Source organism: Balaenoptera musculus, chromosome 4 (assembly GCF_009873245.2).
Source record: "Balaenoptera musculus isolate JJ_BM4_2016_0621 chromosome 4, mBalMus1.pri.v3, whole genome shotgun sequence".
NCBI lineage: Eukaryota > Metazoa > Chordata > Mammalia > Artiodactyla > Balaenopteridae > Balaenoptera > Balaenoptera musculus.
The window spans coordinates 18,931,213-18,949,282 of NC_045788.1; the positions used below are offsets into that span (position 1 = coordinate 18,931,213).

An 18,070-nucleotide genomic window follows, 5' to 3' on the forward strand; every position below is an offset into this window, starting at 1 on the left:
CCCACCCTGCCTGGTGCAGCCCAGCCCAGCAGATGCATGAGTACTGGAGCAAAAAGCTGCTGAATTTCAGCCCCACTTGAACCTGTAACTATGATGTGCCCATCAGTCCCAGTGAAGCCAACTTGCTGGCATCTGAAGGCAAAAAGAATAAAGTGACAATGATAAATTCAGTTTTAAGCAAGCATGTTGGCTCTTCTATTACCCATAGAGGCCCTTGCATGCTGCTGAACCTCATCTTCAAAGAAAGTGATTAGAGACCTCACGCTGGGCAGCTCACACCCTAAATGAGACCACTACTGGGAAAGGATATTTGGATTAACTTCATGTCATGAAACTAAGATGGCAATGCATACCTGCAGACCAGTTGAGAAGGAACCCTGACAAGGTGTGTGTCCCCATGAGGAAGAAGGGGCTGGAAGCTTACTCCCCTGCCCACTAGTGGGTTCCTGAGTGCAGTACCCAGGCCTCAGCTTAGGGCCTGACTTGGAGTTTTCCTTCAGAAAGTGCCCCTGGAAATGATACTAATAACTATATCTTCCACTTAAAATCACTGTGATAAGCAGTCTACATTATTTCATTTACTTTTCATTGCAATCAGCTTCTTCAGATTCCAGATATGAAAACTGAGGTTCTGAAAGTTTAAGTAACTTGTCCAAAGTCAAACAGTTAGTGAGTGATAAAATAATTCTAAACTTCTGTTCTTAATTATAGTATCTGACATTGAGCCTGTGCTGAAAATTCCCCATGGTTATGGGTCCAGGAAAGAAATTGTCTTTCCCCAGCCAGATATCAGGAAGCACTGAAAGTGTCTGAAGAACATCCTTACCATATAGAGATGCAGGCACAGCATTTTTCAGTAGAGAAGTTTGGAAAATGAGTAATAAGTAGATGAGGAAGTTCTTCTCTCTGGTTTCATGACTAAGGGCTCTGAAATGGAATTCAAGAATAAGAGTTATAATAGTAATAGTAGTAGTAGGAGCAGCAGCAGTAACAATAATAATAACTAGTATTGAGAACCTACTATATGCCAGGCATTCTTCTAAGATAGTGGAATTAACTAAAGTATATTAGGAATCACAAGACATGTAAACAGATTATATTATTACATTTACCAATTAAGTGATGGAGGTTATAAGTATTTTTAAAAGACCAACCTAAAATAAAACCTCAAGAAAGACGGAAAAATAAAGGAATCAAAAAAGATATATCTTGCAAATATTACCAAAAAGGAAACTAGGCAAGCAATATTAATTGCATAAAAAAATTTAAGATTAATAAAAATAAGGAGCAACACAAGGAATAATAAAAGGAACATTCAAACAAAATATGTGGAATAATAAAGGCTGCAGATATACACCAAACAACATGGGCTCTGAGGCAGATTGTATTTTCCAAAGTTGGCCACAAAAATATATCCCATTCCACATGATCTTCTGCAGTGTGACCCTGTTACTCCCCATGAAGAGATAGAGTCTGATTTCCCTGCCCTTAAATCTGAGTTGGCTTTAATCACTGGGTTGAAACCAATAAGATGAAACAGAACAGACACTATGAGATTTCTGAGGGACACCATCAGAAGAAGGCTTGCATTTCTTCCTTGTTCTCTTGAAACCCACTCTCCAGACTCTCTTCCTTGGGGTGCTCCCTCTCAGAACCCAGCTGAATGCCATGCTATGAAAAAGTCAGGTTCGTAAAGGGCCATGTGTAGGTGCCTTGGACATTAGCCTCGGCCTTTGAGTCACCACTGCTCAGGCCCTAGACTTCATGTGAAGAATTGTCCAGGTGATCCCAGTGCTCAGCTATTTGAGTCATTTGCTCCACAGGTTGAGGAGAAAAGACAGGCCATCACCAATATTCCCTGCACAGATTCCTGACTCAGAATTCATGAGATAATAAAAATATTATGTGTTATGCCACTAAGCCAGCTCTGTTTTTACAGTGATAGATAACCAAAATAGGCTCAAAATATAATAAATCAAGTAAAATAAACTGCATAGGCTCAATATGTATAACATAAAAATTTTTTTATTTCAAAGAAAATTTTAAAATTTATAATCATAGTAGAAAATGTTAACACAGCTCTATCAGAAAACAATAGCTCAAACAAATAAAACATTGTAAGAATAAAGAACAACACAATTAGAAACTTGATCTAATAGATATGAGAATTCTAAACCCACAAAATAAATAACATATTCTTTACAAATTTAAATGCAACATTTTTTTTTCATTATTTTTTAAATTGATTTTGACCTTGCATTAGGTGACAAGAGAAATCTAAAATAGTTTTAAAGAATCAAATCAATACTATACAGACAACATTTCTTGATATAACACAATTAAATTAGAAATGAACAATAACAAAGAAAAACAAAGTTGGAGGTATCATGCTCCCTGACTTCAGCCTATACCATAAAGCTATAGTAATCAAAACAGTATGTTACCCACATAAAAACAGACATATAAATCAATGGAACAGAACAGAGAGCCCAACAAGTATACCAATGTTATATGGTTAATTAATCTACAACAAAGAAGGCAAGAATATACAATGGGAAAAAGACAGTCTCTTTAATAAGTGGTGTTGGGGAAACTGCACACCTAAATGCAAAAGAATGAAACCAGACCAATTTCTTTAACCATATACAAAAGGAACTCAAAATGAATTACAGACTTAAACATAAGACCAGAAACCATAAACTCCTAGAAGAAAACAGTCAGTACACTCTTTGACATCAATCTTAGGAATATTTTTTTGGATCTGTCTCCCCAAGCAAAGGCAACAAAGCAAAGTAAATAAATGGGACTACATCCAACTAAAAAGATTTTGCACAGCAAAGGAAACCATCAACAAAACAGAAAGGCAAACTACTGAATGCGAGAAGATATTTGCCAGTGATATATCTGATAAGGGGTTAATATCCAAATTATATAAAGAAATTATACAACTCAATATCAAAACAAACAGACAAACAATCCAGAGTGGTGGCCAAGATGGCAGAGTAGGAGGACCCAGAGCTCACCTCCTCTCAAAGACACACCAACATTGCAACTACTTACAGACCAACTATCGATGTGAATGACCTGAAAACTAGCAGAAAAGATTTTCCACAGCTAAAGATCTAAAGAAGGAACCACAAGGAGATGAATAGGAGGGGTGGAGATGTGGTGTAGTCAAGACCCACACCCCCAGGTAGGGAACCCACAAATGGGAGGATATGCACCACTGGAAAGGTTTTCCCCAACTAGCGAGGGATCCAAGCCCCATATTGAGGGCCCCAGCCCTGGGGTCCTGCACCAGGAAGACAAGCCCCCAGAACATCTTTCTTTTAAGGTCAGTGGGGCTTGAGTACGGGAGAGCCAGAAGGAGGTAGGAAACAGAGACTCTGTTCTTAAAGGACTCACACAAAATCTCACACACTCCATGTCCCAGTGCAGAGCAAATTTAAAATTTTAGGTACATTCCTTTTGATTATGGAAAAAATTCAAACGAAAGTAGAGAAGAGTATAATGCAACCCTATGTATCCATTATCCAGCTTCAATCATTGTTAGCATTTGACTATCTTGGAGTAAAAAACATCATATCATTCCATCCATAAATCCTTCAGTGTGTGTCTCTAAAAGATAAGCATCTCTCTCTTTTATTAAGCAAACCACAATTCTGTCATCACACCTAAAACAACTAATAGTTATTCCTCATTAATTTTTTATATAGTTAGTTTGAATAAGGATTCTAAACAAGGTCTATATATTGCATTTGGCTTATGTGTCATTAGGTATCTTTTAATTTATAAATTCAACTCTCTCTCTCTCTCTCTCTCTCTCTCTCTCACTAATTATTTGTTGAAAAAGTGGTGTTTTTCTTGAGGAATTTCCCATGTTCTGGATTTTATTGATTCTGCCCTCATGGGGTCAGAATGTTCCTTGTTTTTTAACATGGAATATTTAACATGTTCCTTGTTTCCCTGTACTTCCTATAAATTATTAGTTAGATGTTGCAGTCTAATTTGGTCAAGGTTTGGATTTTTGGCAAGAATACATCATAGGTGGTGGTGTGTACTCCCAGCACATCAACTCAGGAGACTTTAGAAGTCATCAGGGATTATTGCCCACCTTCGTTTGACCATTAAGAGCCACAAAGTGGTGATCTCCTAGCATATCATTTTTTATTTATTAACTAAAATTATTCTAAAAAGAGCTTTCCTTCATCAACTATTTAGTTACCCCGAGGTATGGTTTGTATCAGAAAAGCAGGATAAATACTGACACTTTCCATTTCTTAAAGGTTTTCAGGACAGTAATTTGATCTCCAAACTTCAAAGATTCCATGAAGGATATTTTTAGTATCATTATGAGTTCATGGATTTTAATATGCGTGATGTATTTCAATCCACTGCAGATATTATTCTTTTTGACGGTCATATTGTGCCATCTTTGGCCAATGACAATGAACCCCTTTAATTAGGCTTCAGGGTCCTATTGTTATGACCCTGGTAGTCTTTGATAGCTTCTTTGTTATCTATTGTGACAGATGTTCCAGGCTCATTTTGTACATTTTCTGCCCCAGATCTGGACTCAGCAATTCTTCAAGAAGCCGTGATTCCTTTCTGTGGGAATGATATTTAGAGAAATGCATTTTTTAATGGACAGATTGGAAATAAATTAGTTATGTGGTCATTTCAAGAAGCTAGAAGCAAAAAGCCCTTTAAAAAGTAGTGGAAGAAAATAGTAAAGTTAAGGGCAGAAATTAGGAACTAAAAGATGGTTCCTTGCAAAACTAACAAAAATAGTTTAATAATAACAAAACAGACAAAGTTTTAACCAGAATTTTAACAAGACTAAGTGAGAATGAAAAGGCAGAAATAAGCAATATTGTGGAGGAAAAAAAGAAGAAAAAGCTACATCTACAGCAGAGTCTAAAAATCATAATTTAATATTATAGATAATTTTCTCTCAATATATTAGTAAGCAGATATATTAGAATCTAAAAAACAAAGTGAAGACGAAAAGTAAACCTGAATAAACCAAAGAACTATAAAAGAAATTGAGTTGAAAAGGGGAAAACTCTTCTTCACTCCCAAAGACCCGGAGCCAGGGGAGTTTGGTCAAAGTATTAAGGAATGTGTAAAGTGAGACTTTCGCTTATCCATTACCATATCACCAGAAACTAGAAGAGGGCCTGGCACATAGCTGAGTACTCAATAAGTATGTGATAAATAAACAATCTTGATCACACATAAACTGTCTCAAAGAATGGAAAAATATGGAATGATGGAAATTAACTGATGGTGTTACCGAGTCCAAGCTCATACTGCTCACTACATGATGGACCAATAAACCAAGAGACAAGTTGCTGGGGCAAGGAATAGCAACTTTATTCCGAAAGCCATCAGACTGAGAAGATGGTAGACTAGTGTCCCACAGAACCATCTTACCTGAGTTAGAACTCAGACATCTTTTATACTAAAAGGGGAGGGGTGTGGCTAGTTGTTGCAAACTTCTTGGTGCCAGAATCCTTTGGTCCTGCAGCTGTCCATGTAGGTCTGGTCACAATGTTCCTGTAAACCTCCAACAAGACAATCATTATTTTCTGTTCTGCAACTTTTTATCTCTACATGAATGGAAAAGTGTTACACCATTAAAGGTCAAGCCTGGGAAGCAGAGCCCTGAGAATGTGCTATTAGGTATATTTCAGGCTACAGGCAACATTACAAAGGTGCAGAGCCAGCAGACTTAGCACAGGCAACAGAGCACAAAGGTGAGAGCTAAAGGAATAGGTCCAATATGGAGTCAGGCTTGTTCTTCACTGTTACGGTGGGGGAGGGCACAGGCTCAGCACTAAAATGAGGGAAGGAAGGAAGGAAGGAAGAAAGGAAGGAAGGGAGGGAAGAAGGAGGGAGGGAGGGAGAGAGGGAATTATAGATCGATCTCATTTATAAAACTAAATGGAAAAACTTAGGTAAAATATCGTTAAATTGAATACAACAGTATAATCCGATAAGATAGGGCATATCCCAGGAATGCAAGGAAGTCTATTCATATAATATACCACAATACCAAATTAAATGAGAAAAATTATGTGATTAGCTTAGTAAATGCAGGAAAAGATTTGATGAAATTTAACACTTAATCAGGATTAAAAGTAACTTCTAATAAAATAATTATTATTTTTTTAGAAAATAATTTCTTTAACATGTGACAGGGCATTTATCAAAACCTAACACAAATAATATGTTTAATGGTGAAACATTACAGGTTGCCCCTTTAAAATCAAGAACAAGGCAAAAATGCCTCCCTCATTGCTTCTATCCACCATGGTACTGAATACAAGCAATTCAGTTCATACAAACATAGAACTGAAAAGAGGAAATTAATTTGCAAATGAGAGAATTCAGCAAGCTTGCTAGAGCTAGGAGTTATTTACAAAAATCAATTGAAATTCTATGCAATAGCGATAATCAAATAGAAAAGATAATAGGAAAAGATCCCATTCACAGTACCAAAAGATTAAAATCTGTAAGGAGTCTTGGAATAAATAGATGTGCTTTATGAAAAAATTATAAAGTATTATTGAAGTACATGAAAGGAGACCTGAGCAAACAGAGAGATACTCCACGTTCATAGACAGGAAGACTTAATCTCATAAAGATGTCAAGTTTTCCCCAAAGTAACCTATAAATTTAATGTAATTCCAATCAATATCCCAACAGGGGTTTTATTTATGGAATATGACAAGCTCATCCTTAAATTCACATGTAAGAGTAAAGGGCCAAGAAAATCAATGATTGTTCTGAAGAAGAGGAGCAAGGTGGGTAGGTGGGGAGAGGGTGGGACTGAGACTTGGCAGTGGGGCAAGGCAGGAAGTTACTTGCCCTTCCATATATCAGACTTTCTATAAAGCTATTGTGATTAAGAAATAGTGTTACTGGTGCCAAGACGGACAAGTAAATCTAGCTCTGCCACTTATTAGCTATGTGACTGGGGCAAAATTCTTAGCCCTCTGAGCAACTTCTTTCATCCTATCTGGAAATTTAATTTTATATCATCTACATCATAGGTGGGTTATAGAAACTACATAAAATAATGGATTTCATTACTGCCATTGCCTTTCATTTCTTAAGACATAATTTTCCTCACCAGAGCCAAAATTAGGTCAGAGAAACCAGGACTTGGTTACTAAGGAGTAAGAATTATAAATAATTTCTTTTAATTGTGTGAGTCTTAAACTTATTACATGTGGCATGCATGCCTTCAACAGCACAGAATTAAACTGAGGCTATTAACTCAGAATATCCAGTTAGAATAGGAGGCCAAGGTCAGCCAGCATGAGGATAGCAGCTAACACTTTATACTGCTTCTCTGATGCCAAGAACCGCTTTTTACAGTTCTGGTCTAAAGTTGGTGAGCAGGACTCTGGGACACAGTCCTGACTGGAACCTCTAGACCCCAGAGATTCTCACACCTTTTTTTCCACCATACACACATGATCCATGATGTCCCCTTGAGGGTCAACGCCATGGATGTACTCCGATTATGGGCAGCAGCAAGATAAAATCGACTATGGTTTATGTGTAATGCCTAGCAATTCCTTTCTCTCCTTCTCAAGAAAGTCATTAAAAGCAAATGAGATGGGTTTTAAGGGGAAAACTCTGAAATGGCTGTAATTTTTATGAATTAGATTGCTCAGATGAATTAGATTGCTCAAAACTTTATTACCGAGTCCAAGCTCACTCTGCTTGCCTCATGACAGGCCAATAAATCGGAGACGAGGTGTTGAGGCAGGGAAGACGACTTTATTCGGAAAGCCGGCAGACCGAGAAGATGGCAGAGTAGTGTCTCAAAAGAACCATCTTATCAGGTCTGGATGCCAGTTTCTTTTATAGAATCAGAGAGGGAAGTAAAGTAAAAAGGCAGAATAGAGAGGGCGAGGCGGTGAGGAGTAAAGTAAAAAGGGCCATCAGTCTTGCAAAACGTCTCCTGGAATGGCCAGCCTTGGGGAGGGGATGTGTTAATTTCTTCTTTCTTGCAGCCATTCACAGGTGGGTGGGGTTTCCTGAGGCAGACCATTATGTGTGATTATAATAACAAAAGCAACAAGAAGCAAAGGTTAAAGTCAAAGAAACAGATCCAACATGGAGTCAGAATTGGCTCTTCCCTGTTACAGCTTCACACCTTTCTTACAGCAATCATTACTGTCACAAGAGCACAGCTGAGCCTCTAAACATTTAGCCTCAGGTATCACCTCTCCTAGTGACACTGCCTTCCAATGGCAGGAACAATCTTCTCTTCTCAGTCGTCACAAATCTCCAGGAGGAGCCTGAACTCTCTCTCTTCCCACCCCCTGGATGGCGGTGGTCACTTCCAGCAGGTACCACACATCTCTGTATCGCTTGGGAACTCTCATCACGCTATCTACGTTTCATAAAATGAATTCTGAAGGTCGGAAATCAAAATCCTATCTGGGTTGAGTTTCAGGTTTCCTGGTTCAAAGAGGAAACGGGAATCTTTTGGTTCAGTGGCACTTTTCAAAAGAAGTGTAATTGAAGTCTGAAATGTTGCATAAATGGAAGATATAAGTTTTAATTGAAAAATAATTATAACCACTTAATCATTTTTAAATGAGGGCTGTAATTGCAGTCAGCGCACAATAGCCACATACAGACACTGAGATTTGCGCAATAAAGCAGGGATGGTACAGCTTGATTTGCTAATAGCACTTCCACTTCTCCTCCCTTTGTCTCAAAGATTAATTCAGGCAAGGGCTATTAGTGCTGTTAATTGGTTCTGCAATTTAGACCTTGTGCCTGTGAATGAATGACTGATGTAGTCGCTCAGCCAATAAATGGGAGCACTCTGTCACCACTCCCCATTGTCCAGCAGGGCGCCGTCTTGCTGCCCAGCTTCCCTCCCGTCAGCCCTTGGAGACAAAAGAGGCCCAGCGTCTCTTCTGGGTCACAGCTTCAGCAGGACCTGAGATAGGTCAACAAGATGCCTTTGAAATGAGGCTGACTTATTGAGTCTAGTGGATACTCAACTAGCACTCTTCCCCCTCACCGGAGGAAGGGTTTTGTTTTGTTTTGAACCCTCCTCTTACTCCGTGATGAGGCTGGGAAGGAATAAGAGGCCCAGCTGTCATGGAGCTTTGGCAAAAGAAAGCGCCAACCGTAACATTAGCTTGAAGATAAACTCACCCCAGAGCTCAGGAAGAAAACATTCTTTAATTGCTGCAGCGCCTTCTTGGCATGGGCACGGCACCCCCAGGGATGCTTTGGAGAGTTATCAAACCCAGTGGGGGTCCATACCGATTGTGCCAACCCCTGAGGACTTTGGAGCTAATTGCGAGCTGAAACACCACCAAAGAGGCATCCTGATTGAAAACTCACTCACCAGCATGGTCACTTGCAAAGCCATGTTGGATTTCAGGATTCAGAAAAATTTCCATTGCTCTACGAAAGAGTCCCCCTCTAGGACTGCAGGTCCCTCCCTCGCTGCCACAGATATTCAAATCAATGCTCTTCAGAATGAAGACATTGGGAATGAACGGCACCTGCCATTTTAGCTCCTGAGAGAAGCCTCAGGCCAGGAATTGGCAAAGAAAATGAGGGTGTGCAATGCCCTGAAGAGGGGAGGGGATTGGAGGTGAAAGGGGCTTCTGTGACCCACTTGACATTGAGCATGGATGTTCCCTGAATTCTGTGCTAATCGTGTACTGAGGTTACACGTTCATGCTTCTGCCCCACCCACCAACCCCAAGGGAGGGGGGGGAAGTCTGTGTTTGGTTTGGATCCCATTTACTAAGTGATTCTTCTCTCCAAAACAAAAGTTAAAAATCTCTTCTACCCATACAACAGAAACTATACTATATGGGCTCAGATGAGAGAGAGAAAGAGAAGCAGCAAGCACCAAGAAGCAGTTTCTGGAATAACAAGCTACAAATTTCCAGCCACAGACTCAGATGTTTAAGAGAGTAACTTTTTCCATTCTTTAATAACTGAGCATAATTTTTACTTTGAGCCCCATTTCACTCAATGACCGAAACTCGTATCTTTCTCCTATGTTTTCCTGAGGGTTGAATCCAAGCTCCAGAGCTGATATGGTATCAAGGCATCAGGTAGGCATCGTCTGTAGACAATTTAAAAGCAATAATAAAGTCTAATCAACGTCAATCTGCTTTTTATCATCATCATGTGACAATTCTATAGAATGTCAATGATAAACTTCTCCCCCCCAAAAGTATCTTTTGTTGGTCTAATATCTAAACAATTGCTGTGGATACTCTTGAGTATTATATATGTAGGCTCCAAATTAGGATATTTTTATGACTTCTCTTTTAATAAACAGTTTCTGCCTGGAAGTTAATTCAGAAAGTTTCCTGCTGCCCAGCTGGCCCCAACACACTCGAACTTAGCTGCACACATTTGTTTTAAGAGTAAATTTTAAGTGTTCAGAATCACTGTGTTTGCTTCAGGCACAGTTTAATATCTCCAGCTCCTGTGGTACTTCATATCCCTGCATTTAATCAGTAGATTTGAAATAAGCCATGATAGCATGGTTATTGTAAAGACAAAGAACACATGTTATTTCAATTCTGTCATTCTCTGAGACCACTTGGAGTTTTTCTTGGTTTAAAATTTAAAGCCGAGTGCAAACTACAGTGTAATTCTTTCTTTCTTTAAAATAATCATAACCTAAGTAGAAAGTATTAATTCACTACTTTTCCCCTTTCCTGTATTGTAGTATTTGTTTTATTTTTACTTATTTTTTGTTTCCTGACATGATTATATATGGACGTTTGAGAAAAGAAAACTTGCACTGTTTACATTTTTTTCTTTGGCCATTGTTATTATTTGTTTCCTTTAATGATTATACTGAAAATAATTTGGTCCTATAGAGGGAGGAAATGTTGACAAGTGATCCTCTGTGGGTGTCAAATAACAGTGGACACACACCGTTGTTAGAGTGGACATACTGATCACTGAAACGGGACCTTTTCTTGGTCTCTGATTTGTGGACCTTTTGTGTCTAAGGATGATTGGGAAAGCAGGGTCTGCTTGGGATGTCATCCACGAGTAGTGGAGGACTATTCCAAGACTGGGTTTGAGTAGACACCGGGGAAGGAAAATTGTCTTAGGTTTGTAACCTATGGGTTCAGCTCCTTCACTGTGTTTTGTAAAACATACTGGAGGGAAGAAAATCCCTGAGCTTTACTCTCATGATTACACTGGGCCCTTACACTGAACTGAAACATGACAGAAAGAGCAGGAAGGGTCAGCCAACAAGTGCCACCATTACATCTCATGTAAAGATGTGTCTGGCACAGCAAGAGCTATGGAGACACACAGAAAAGGTTCCCAGAAACCCGGTCGCTGCCAAAGGGCCAGGAGTGGCCATTCTATTCCTCATCCCAGGTGAAGACTTTCAAAAAGCTCCATAGTGAAGAGAAAATTGAAAGTGATGACAGAACCTATCGGTATATGTTTCATCAGATGGATACATTTATATTTAAGTTAACTGTCCAGCAAAAAAATTGAGTTCAGTCTCATTAACAAACTTCTTTTTGGTCTTAATAAACATCCTCAAAGACTGTTTCAAATAGATCTGGATGGCCTGGCTTTTAGAATCAATGAGTAGGTCCCACAGAGATGCAGCTCTCTTCCCTACCAAAGGCCACATTAGCAACCTTATTTCTGTCTGAGTCAGCTTCACACTACACTCACATTCTTCTAAAAAATAAATAAAAATACCATAAAACCTTGGGTTGCACAGAAGATAAGAATCTGAAAAGTACTTTAATCTAAGACAGTAATTGGAGGCATTAATCTTATATATAATTGGAGAGTAGAGACCTCTGCCCACCAATTTGACATTAATTTCACTGAAAGAAGATATTAAGACACAACCTTGTAATGGAATTATTAATCTGATTAAAACTTTACTCATGAACATGAACAAGCAAATCGGAAGAGAAGAAATAAAGATGTCCACAAATACAGAAAAAGGTACTTGGCAGACAATAATCAAAGAATTGCAGGTTAAAATGGGGCATCACTTCCATCTATTCTTTCTTGAAACTAATAAAATATTGATAATCCTCAGTTTTTGAGGGTATGGAAAATTGTCATTTAAATATACTGTTTTTTAGCAGGAGTATAAGCTGATCTAACTTTTTGAGCGGACAATATGATCAAAATTTTAAATATGTATCTTTTGTATGCTCATACCAGATATTTCACTTCAGGGAGTTTATCTTTAGGAAATAATGAAATGAGGGGGAAAAGATTAATGTTCTAAGATATCAATATCATTGATGTCATTATAAATAATTATAATTTAAATATTGGAAACAACTAAATATACATTATATGCGACTGATTATTTTTTAAACTAGCTGAATTTTTCCCTTTTTTGTTAACTGAAGTATAATTGATTACAATGTTTCATGTGTATAGCAAAGTGATTAGAAAATATATATATAGAGAGAGAGAGATATCTATATACATATATTCTTTTCCATTATAGGTTACTATAAGATATTGAATATAGTTCCCTGTGCTATACAGTAGGTCCTTGTTGGTAATCTATTTTATATATAGTAGTCTATACCTGTTAATCTCAAATTCCAAATTCATCCCTCCCCCCCCCTTTCCCCTTTGGTAATCATAAATTTGTTTTCTATGTCTGTGAGTCTATTTCTGTTTTATAAATAAGTTCATTTGTATTATTTTTTTAGATTCCACATATAAGTGATATCATATGATATATGTCTTTCTCTGTCTTGCTTACTTCACTTAGTATGATAATCTCTAAGTCCAACCATGTTGCTGAAAACGGCATCATTTCATTCTTTTTTATGGCTGAGTAATACTCCATCGTACAACATCTTTATCCATTCATCCGTCAATGGACATTTACATTGCTTCCATGCCTTGGCTCTCGTGAATAGTGCTGCTGTGAACATTGGGGTGCGTGTATCTTTTCAAGTTAGAGTTTTCTCTGGATATATGCCCAGGAGTGGGATTGCTGGATCATGTGAAATAAATTACAGTATAGACAAATGATGGAATACTACGCAGGGTCTTAAAAGACAGGGGTAAATTTTGATGTAATAGCATAAAAAATTATCCCATTATATTAAAAAAATTAAAATTAAAAATAAAGAGGTTAAGAGCCGCCTCGCGCCGGGTCCCGCGGTCGCAGCTCGAGCCGCAGCCTTCGCGCCGTCACCTCAGCTGCTCGCTTCGTGGGTCGGTCCTTCCAGCACACGGGCTCCAGCCGCGCCCGCAGCCGCCCTCCGAGCCCTTCTGGCCGCCCCGGTCTCCTCGCCCGGCCCGACCCAGCCCATGAAGATGGTGGACCGCGAGCAACTGGTGCAGAAAGCCCGGCTGGCGGAGCAGGCAGAGCACTACGACGACACGGCTGCGGACATGAAGAACGTGAGTTTCTCCTCGACCCCCCGCCCCGACCCTGCTGCCTCGCCCCAGCCCCTTCGCAGATGCGGGCTTTCGCTGGGTCGACTTGGGGACTAGTCGCCCGTTGCTCCTGCAGGGACAGAGCTGAATGAGCCACTGTCCAATGAAGAAAGAAACCTTCTCTCTGTGGCCTACAAGAATGTAGTTGGAGCACGCCGTTCTTCCTGGAGGGTCATTAGTAGCATTGAGCAGAAGACATCTGCAGATGGTAATGAGAAGAAGATAGAGATGGTCCGTGCTTACCGTGAAAAAATAGAGAAGGAGTTGGAGGCTGTATGTCAGGATGTGCTGAGCCTGCTGGATAACTACCTGATCAAGAATTGCAGTGAGACCCAGTATGAGAGCAAAGTGTTTTACCTGAAGATGAAAGGGGACTATTACCGCTACCTGGCCGAAGCCGCCACTGGAGAGAAGAGGGCGACCGTCGTGGAGTCATCTGAGAAGGTCTACAGCGAAGCCCGTGAGATTAGCAAGGAGCACATGCAGCCCACTCACCCCATTAGATTAGGCCTGGCCCTTAACTACTCCGTTTTCTGCTATGAGATCCAGAACGCCCCAGAGCAAGCCTGCCACTTGGCCAAGACCACTTTTGATGGCGCCATTGCCGAGCTCGACACTCTCGATGAAGACTCCTACAAGGACTCCACACTCATCATGCAGCTCCTCCACGACAACCTCACGCTCTGGACAAGCGATCAGCAAGACGACGACGGTGGAGAAGGCAACAATTAAGGCCCCCAGGTGGGCTGGCAGCACACGCTGATGCTACTACTGCAGTCTTTATTTTTTTCCCATGAGTTGGGGGTCGGGTGGGGGAGGGAAAGGGAGCGATGACCTTCCTAGGGAGAAACCCACAACCTGTCCTGTCTTTGATCGCCTCTTTGACATTTTTGCCAAAATACCACTAGTGGAAAATCAGGCTAGCTGTGCTGGTATTGGAATAGCAGCCTCACACTGGCATATGGACTGTTCTGTAGATTAATGCAAGTGGAGCTGTCCTTAATTTAACTTATTGCTAGAAAATAAGGTTTTAAGATGAAAAGAAAACTTAAACGGAATAGCCCTCATTCAATAAGTTCTGTGGGGCTTCCCTGGTGGCGCAGTGGTTGAGAATCAGCCTGCCAATGCAGGAGACATGGGTTCGAGCCCTGGTCTGGGAAGATCCCACATGCCGCGGAGCAACTGGGCCCGTGCGCCACAACTACTGAGCCTGCGCGTCTGGAGCCTGTGCTCCGCAACAAGAGAGGCCGCGACAGTGAGAGGCCCGTGCACCGCGATGAAGAGTGGCCCCCGCTCACCACAACTAGAGAAAGCCCTCGCACAGAAATGAAGACCCAACACAGCCAAATAAATAAATAAATAATAAAGTTCCGAAGCATTAAAAAAAAATAATAATAAGTTCTGTGGTTCCAGTAAGGATTTTTATGTACATATGCTCTTGTCTGTTAAGTTCTGGGTACTTTCTAGCTCATCTGTTTTAGCTGTGCATTTTGTTTTTCAGGGTGTACTCTACCAGACATGGAATAGTTAAAATCCCAAGCTGATAGACTTAGAACATAAGGTATATTTATCCTTGTGGTTTAGGCCTTGCCAGTTTTCAGAAGTTTCTGATTAGTTGACAGTATTAACACAAAATTGTAGTTTACAGTATTTCTACATTACAGCCGTATGTGACATCAAGCCATTGATTGTGTGTTTTTCTTATTTTGGCTTTTACATCCTTATTCAGCCTTATCCAGGTTGGTTTTGCTGTTATCTATCTCCTAGGCCAAAAGGCTTCTCTGAGGAGAATCAAAGCTACTTTACGTTTTGTTTAATAAGTGCTTGGCAGATGGCTGTGGGATTTTTGTCCTTCTTTCTTCTTAACTTAAATCCACCACAAAAATGATTAATCACTTTAATAGAAACGTTAAACACCACAAAAATAGAGAAAATTCAGGTCTGTATGTCATTTATTGTGCTGATATTTCCAGAGAAATCCTGATTTTTTTCAGCTGCCATAGCTCCTTCCTCAGGGACTGCACTGCTGTCTCACTCCTCACGTGAGTCTTCCCTACTGTACCTTGTGCCCAGGGCATGCACTCGGGTGGGTTGAAAAGCTGTTGGGTCGTAGAAGTTGGTGGTCGTTTTGAGAAAGTTTGTGGTGCAGTGTGTGAAAATTCAGGTGCTAGGAGCTTACTGGTAGAAAAATCCTAAAGGAAGAGCTCTATTCATAAACATAAATTCTGTCCAGTTTCAGGAGCCTCGTGTGTCAGTTTTTCCTCCCTGAAAACACTCCTTCCCCAAATAATCGTTGTAGGAAAATAAACTAAAATCATTATCAGATAATAAATACTTAACTCCTATTTGACCAAAACTTTTTCTATGTATTTTTTTTCTTTTTAATGAAAGCATAGAAGTTGGAAATTGATTTGTGCCATCTGTACACGTTTTAGAATTGAAGGAAACCACAATGCTGTTTCCACAAGTTTGTTTCAGTTAGCCTTAGGTCCTTGGTTCTCATTTTGGATAAGTCTTAACACACAACCTGTTGCATGTGCATTCAGCCTTTTTTATAAGGTCAGTAACAGCGTGAACTGCTGAGATAGGTAATGACACCAGACTTGTTTGTTTCTTTGTTTTATTTAGGCAGGGAGAGGAATGAGTAGTAATTGAGGAAAACCTGACAGTTGCTTTTGCTAAAACCAAAATGGAGCTTCCAGTTGTGAAATGCACGTGTTGACCAGGATCCAGGTGACAGTGAAGATAGCAGAGTGTGACGATGCTCTGTAATGTGGCACAGTTACCCAGCATGACTTTCCGTCGAAGGCCCCCTCCATATGCTAGAGCGGAAGTCCCAACTAACCAAACCTACCAGAAGAACTAACAGAAGAGAGCTTTATAGCTTCTGTGCCCTAACAAGGGCCTAAGGTCAATGCCACGGATGGGAACAGATTTGGGGGGGGGGGGTAGGTGGGGTTTTCCTTAATTTATCTTCATGTCCAGTGAGCAGTGTTCTGTCCTTCCTTGTAGCATTTGGAAATGATTTACTGGAATTACAAAACCTATTTTTCTTTTAAATTTCAGCTTTGACTCTGGCTGCTTTTTAGAATAATGCAAGATAAAGCCATATCTGAGAGCTAAAAATGAAGGAGGGAATGGTAGACTTGATATTTAAGCAGCTTGAATGGTTTATTTTCTTTTCTTTATTTTTAAAGAAATGCACTTGCCTATGATGCTGTCTCTCCAGTGAAATGATTACTCCTCCATTACGCTATTGATACAATATTGTGCATGCTAGTGTTGTATTTCTATACAGTAGCTTGAAATTTATTAACTTATACTGTAGGTGTTATGTATTCCTATGACAAAAAAAATTGTCTTCAAATTTTTTAAAGTATTTTTAATTTAATTTTTCCTTTTGGGGGTAAAGTTTGCTCTACCAAATAGTGATCGTAACAAACTGATCTGTTTTGGATGTTGCTATAGTGACATGCAGTTATATATTTTGTTTTTAAGGGTGGGGGGGAAGCAAAAGAAACACCAGTGTCAGCTTAATCTTAATGTCTGGTGTTTGTCATGGTGAAATTATAACTATTACAGTGTAGGAGAACAACGAATATGTTCTCTGAATGAGCCTTTGAGCTTCTTGTCATGTTATGCAGTGAACTATTTTTAAGGTCTAATCAGTGATTATTTTTCCAACTCCGTGTTTCTCTAAGGAATTATTTCACACACGGACCATTCTTAGCAGTTTTCCTCAGTGATGGAATACCATGAATGTGAGTCATTATGTAGCTGTCGTACATTGAGCAAATAAACTTACAGATCTGAAAAAATAAATAAATAAAGAGGTTAAGAATACTGGGTATGACCGGTACATTGAATAGTTACCAGTGCTGACATAATAAAAATGCAATTTTATTTTGGGTCTGGTATTGTCACTTTAAAGTTTGGTCAGTGAGTGTAAATTTCCTCTGCAACTAGATGAAAACTGTAGCAAGCCCGTGATTTTTCTGCTCACTCTTGGTTGACAATCCTACAGTCACTTTAAGATACAATTACTGTCTCAAGTGAAAAATCAGAATGTTTGGTCCAGGATATTAATCAAAACTGCAAACTTGATTTAATATCATTTATATATGAGACCTGGTAAGATATTAACCTTTTGGCATTTGTCTTCTAGCTTTGTTTTTGATAGGTTTGCTGTAGAGCAAATCTGTTTCAGGCCAAAACCTGCAAAGGTTGTCTACTTTGTTCTTTCCCACGTGGAACTTCTCCTCTTTCCTTCCTCTATGGCACCCATCGCCCCCCAGGAAGACCTGTCAGCTAAGTCCGGCTCCTTGGGGCTGAGTGAAGTGGGAGGTGGGGTGGGGAGTAGGGTGGGAAGAGTGGTGAGGAGATAGAAAAGGCCATATTTGAATTGGCCCAAGGATAAACTCATTGCTCCATCAAAGAAACTGAATCCGAAACCAGGGTGGAGCAATAGGGCACCAAAGACAGGATCTAATAAGTCCAAGGGAAGCGAGCAGTGCTGTTGGTTGAGCGGGCCCAGCTTGGACAGAGAAAGAAACAGAGGACATCCCAATAACATATAGAGTGTGGAGTGGTTGGGAGGTGA

The 18,070-nt window shown here is 39.8% G+C and overlaps 1 protein-coding gene across 1 annotated transcript; it reads left to right on the plus strand.

Annotated features, from left to right (window-relative positions):
• The first annotated feature begins 13,252 nt into the window (after positions 1-13,252).
• LOC118894478 (14-3-3 protein gamma-like) lies at positions 13,253-14,202 on the plus strand. Its single transcript, XM_036850774.1, has 2 exons — positions 13,253-13,438; positions 13,547-14,202. The coding sequence occupies exons 1-2, from the start codon at positions 13,342-13,344 to the stop codon at positions 14,200-14,202; spliced, it is 753 nt and encodes a 250-aa protein (XP_036706669.1). The 5' UTR covers positions 13,253-13,341.
• The last annotated feature ends 3,868 nt before the right edge of the window (positions 14,203-18,070 follow it).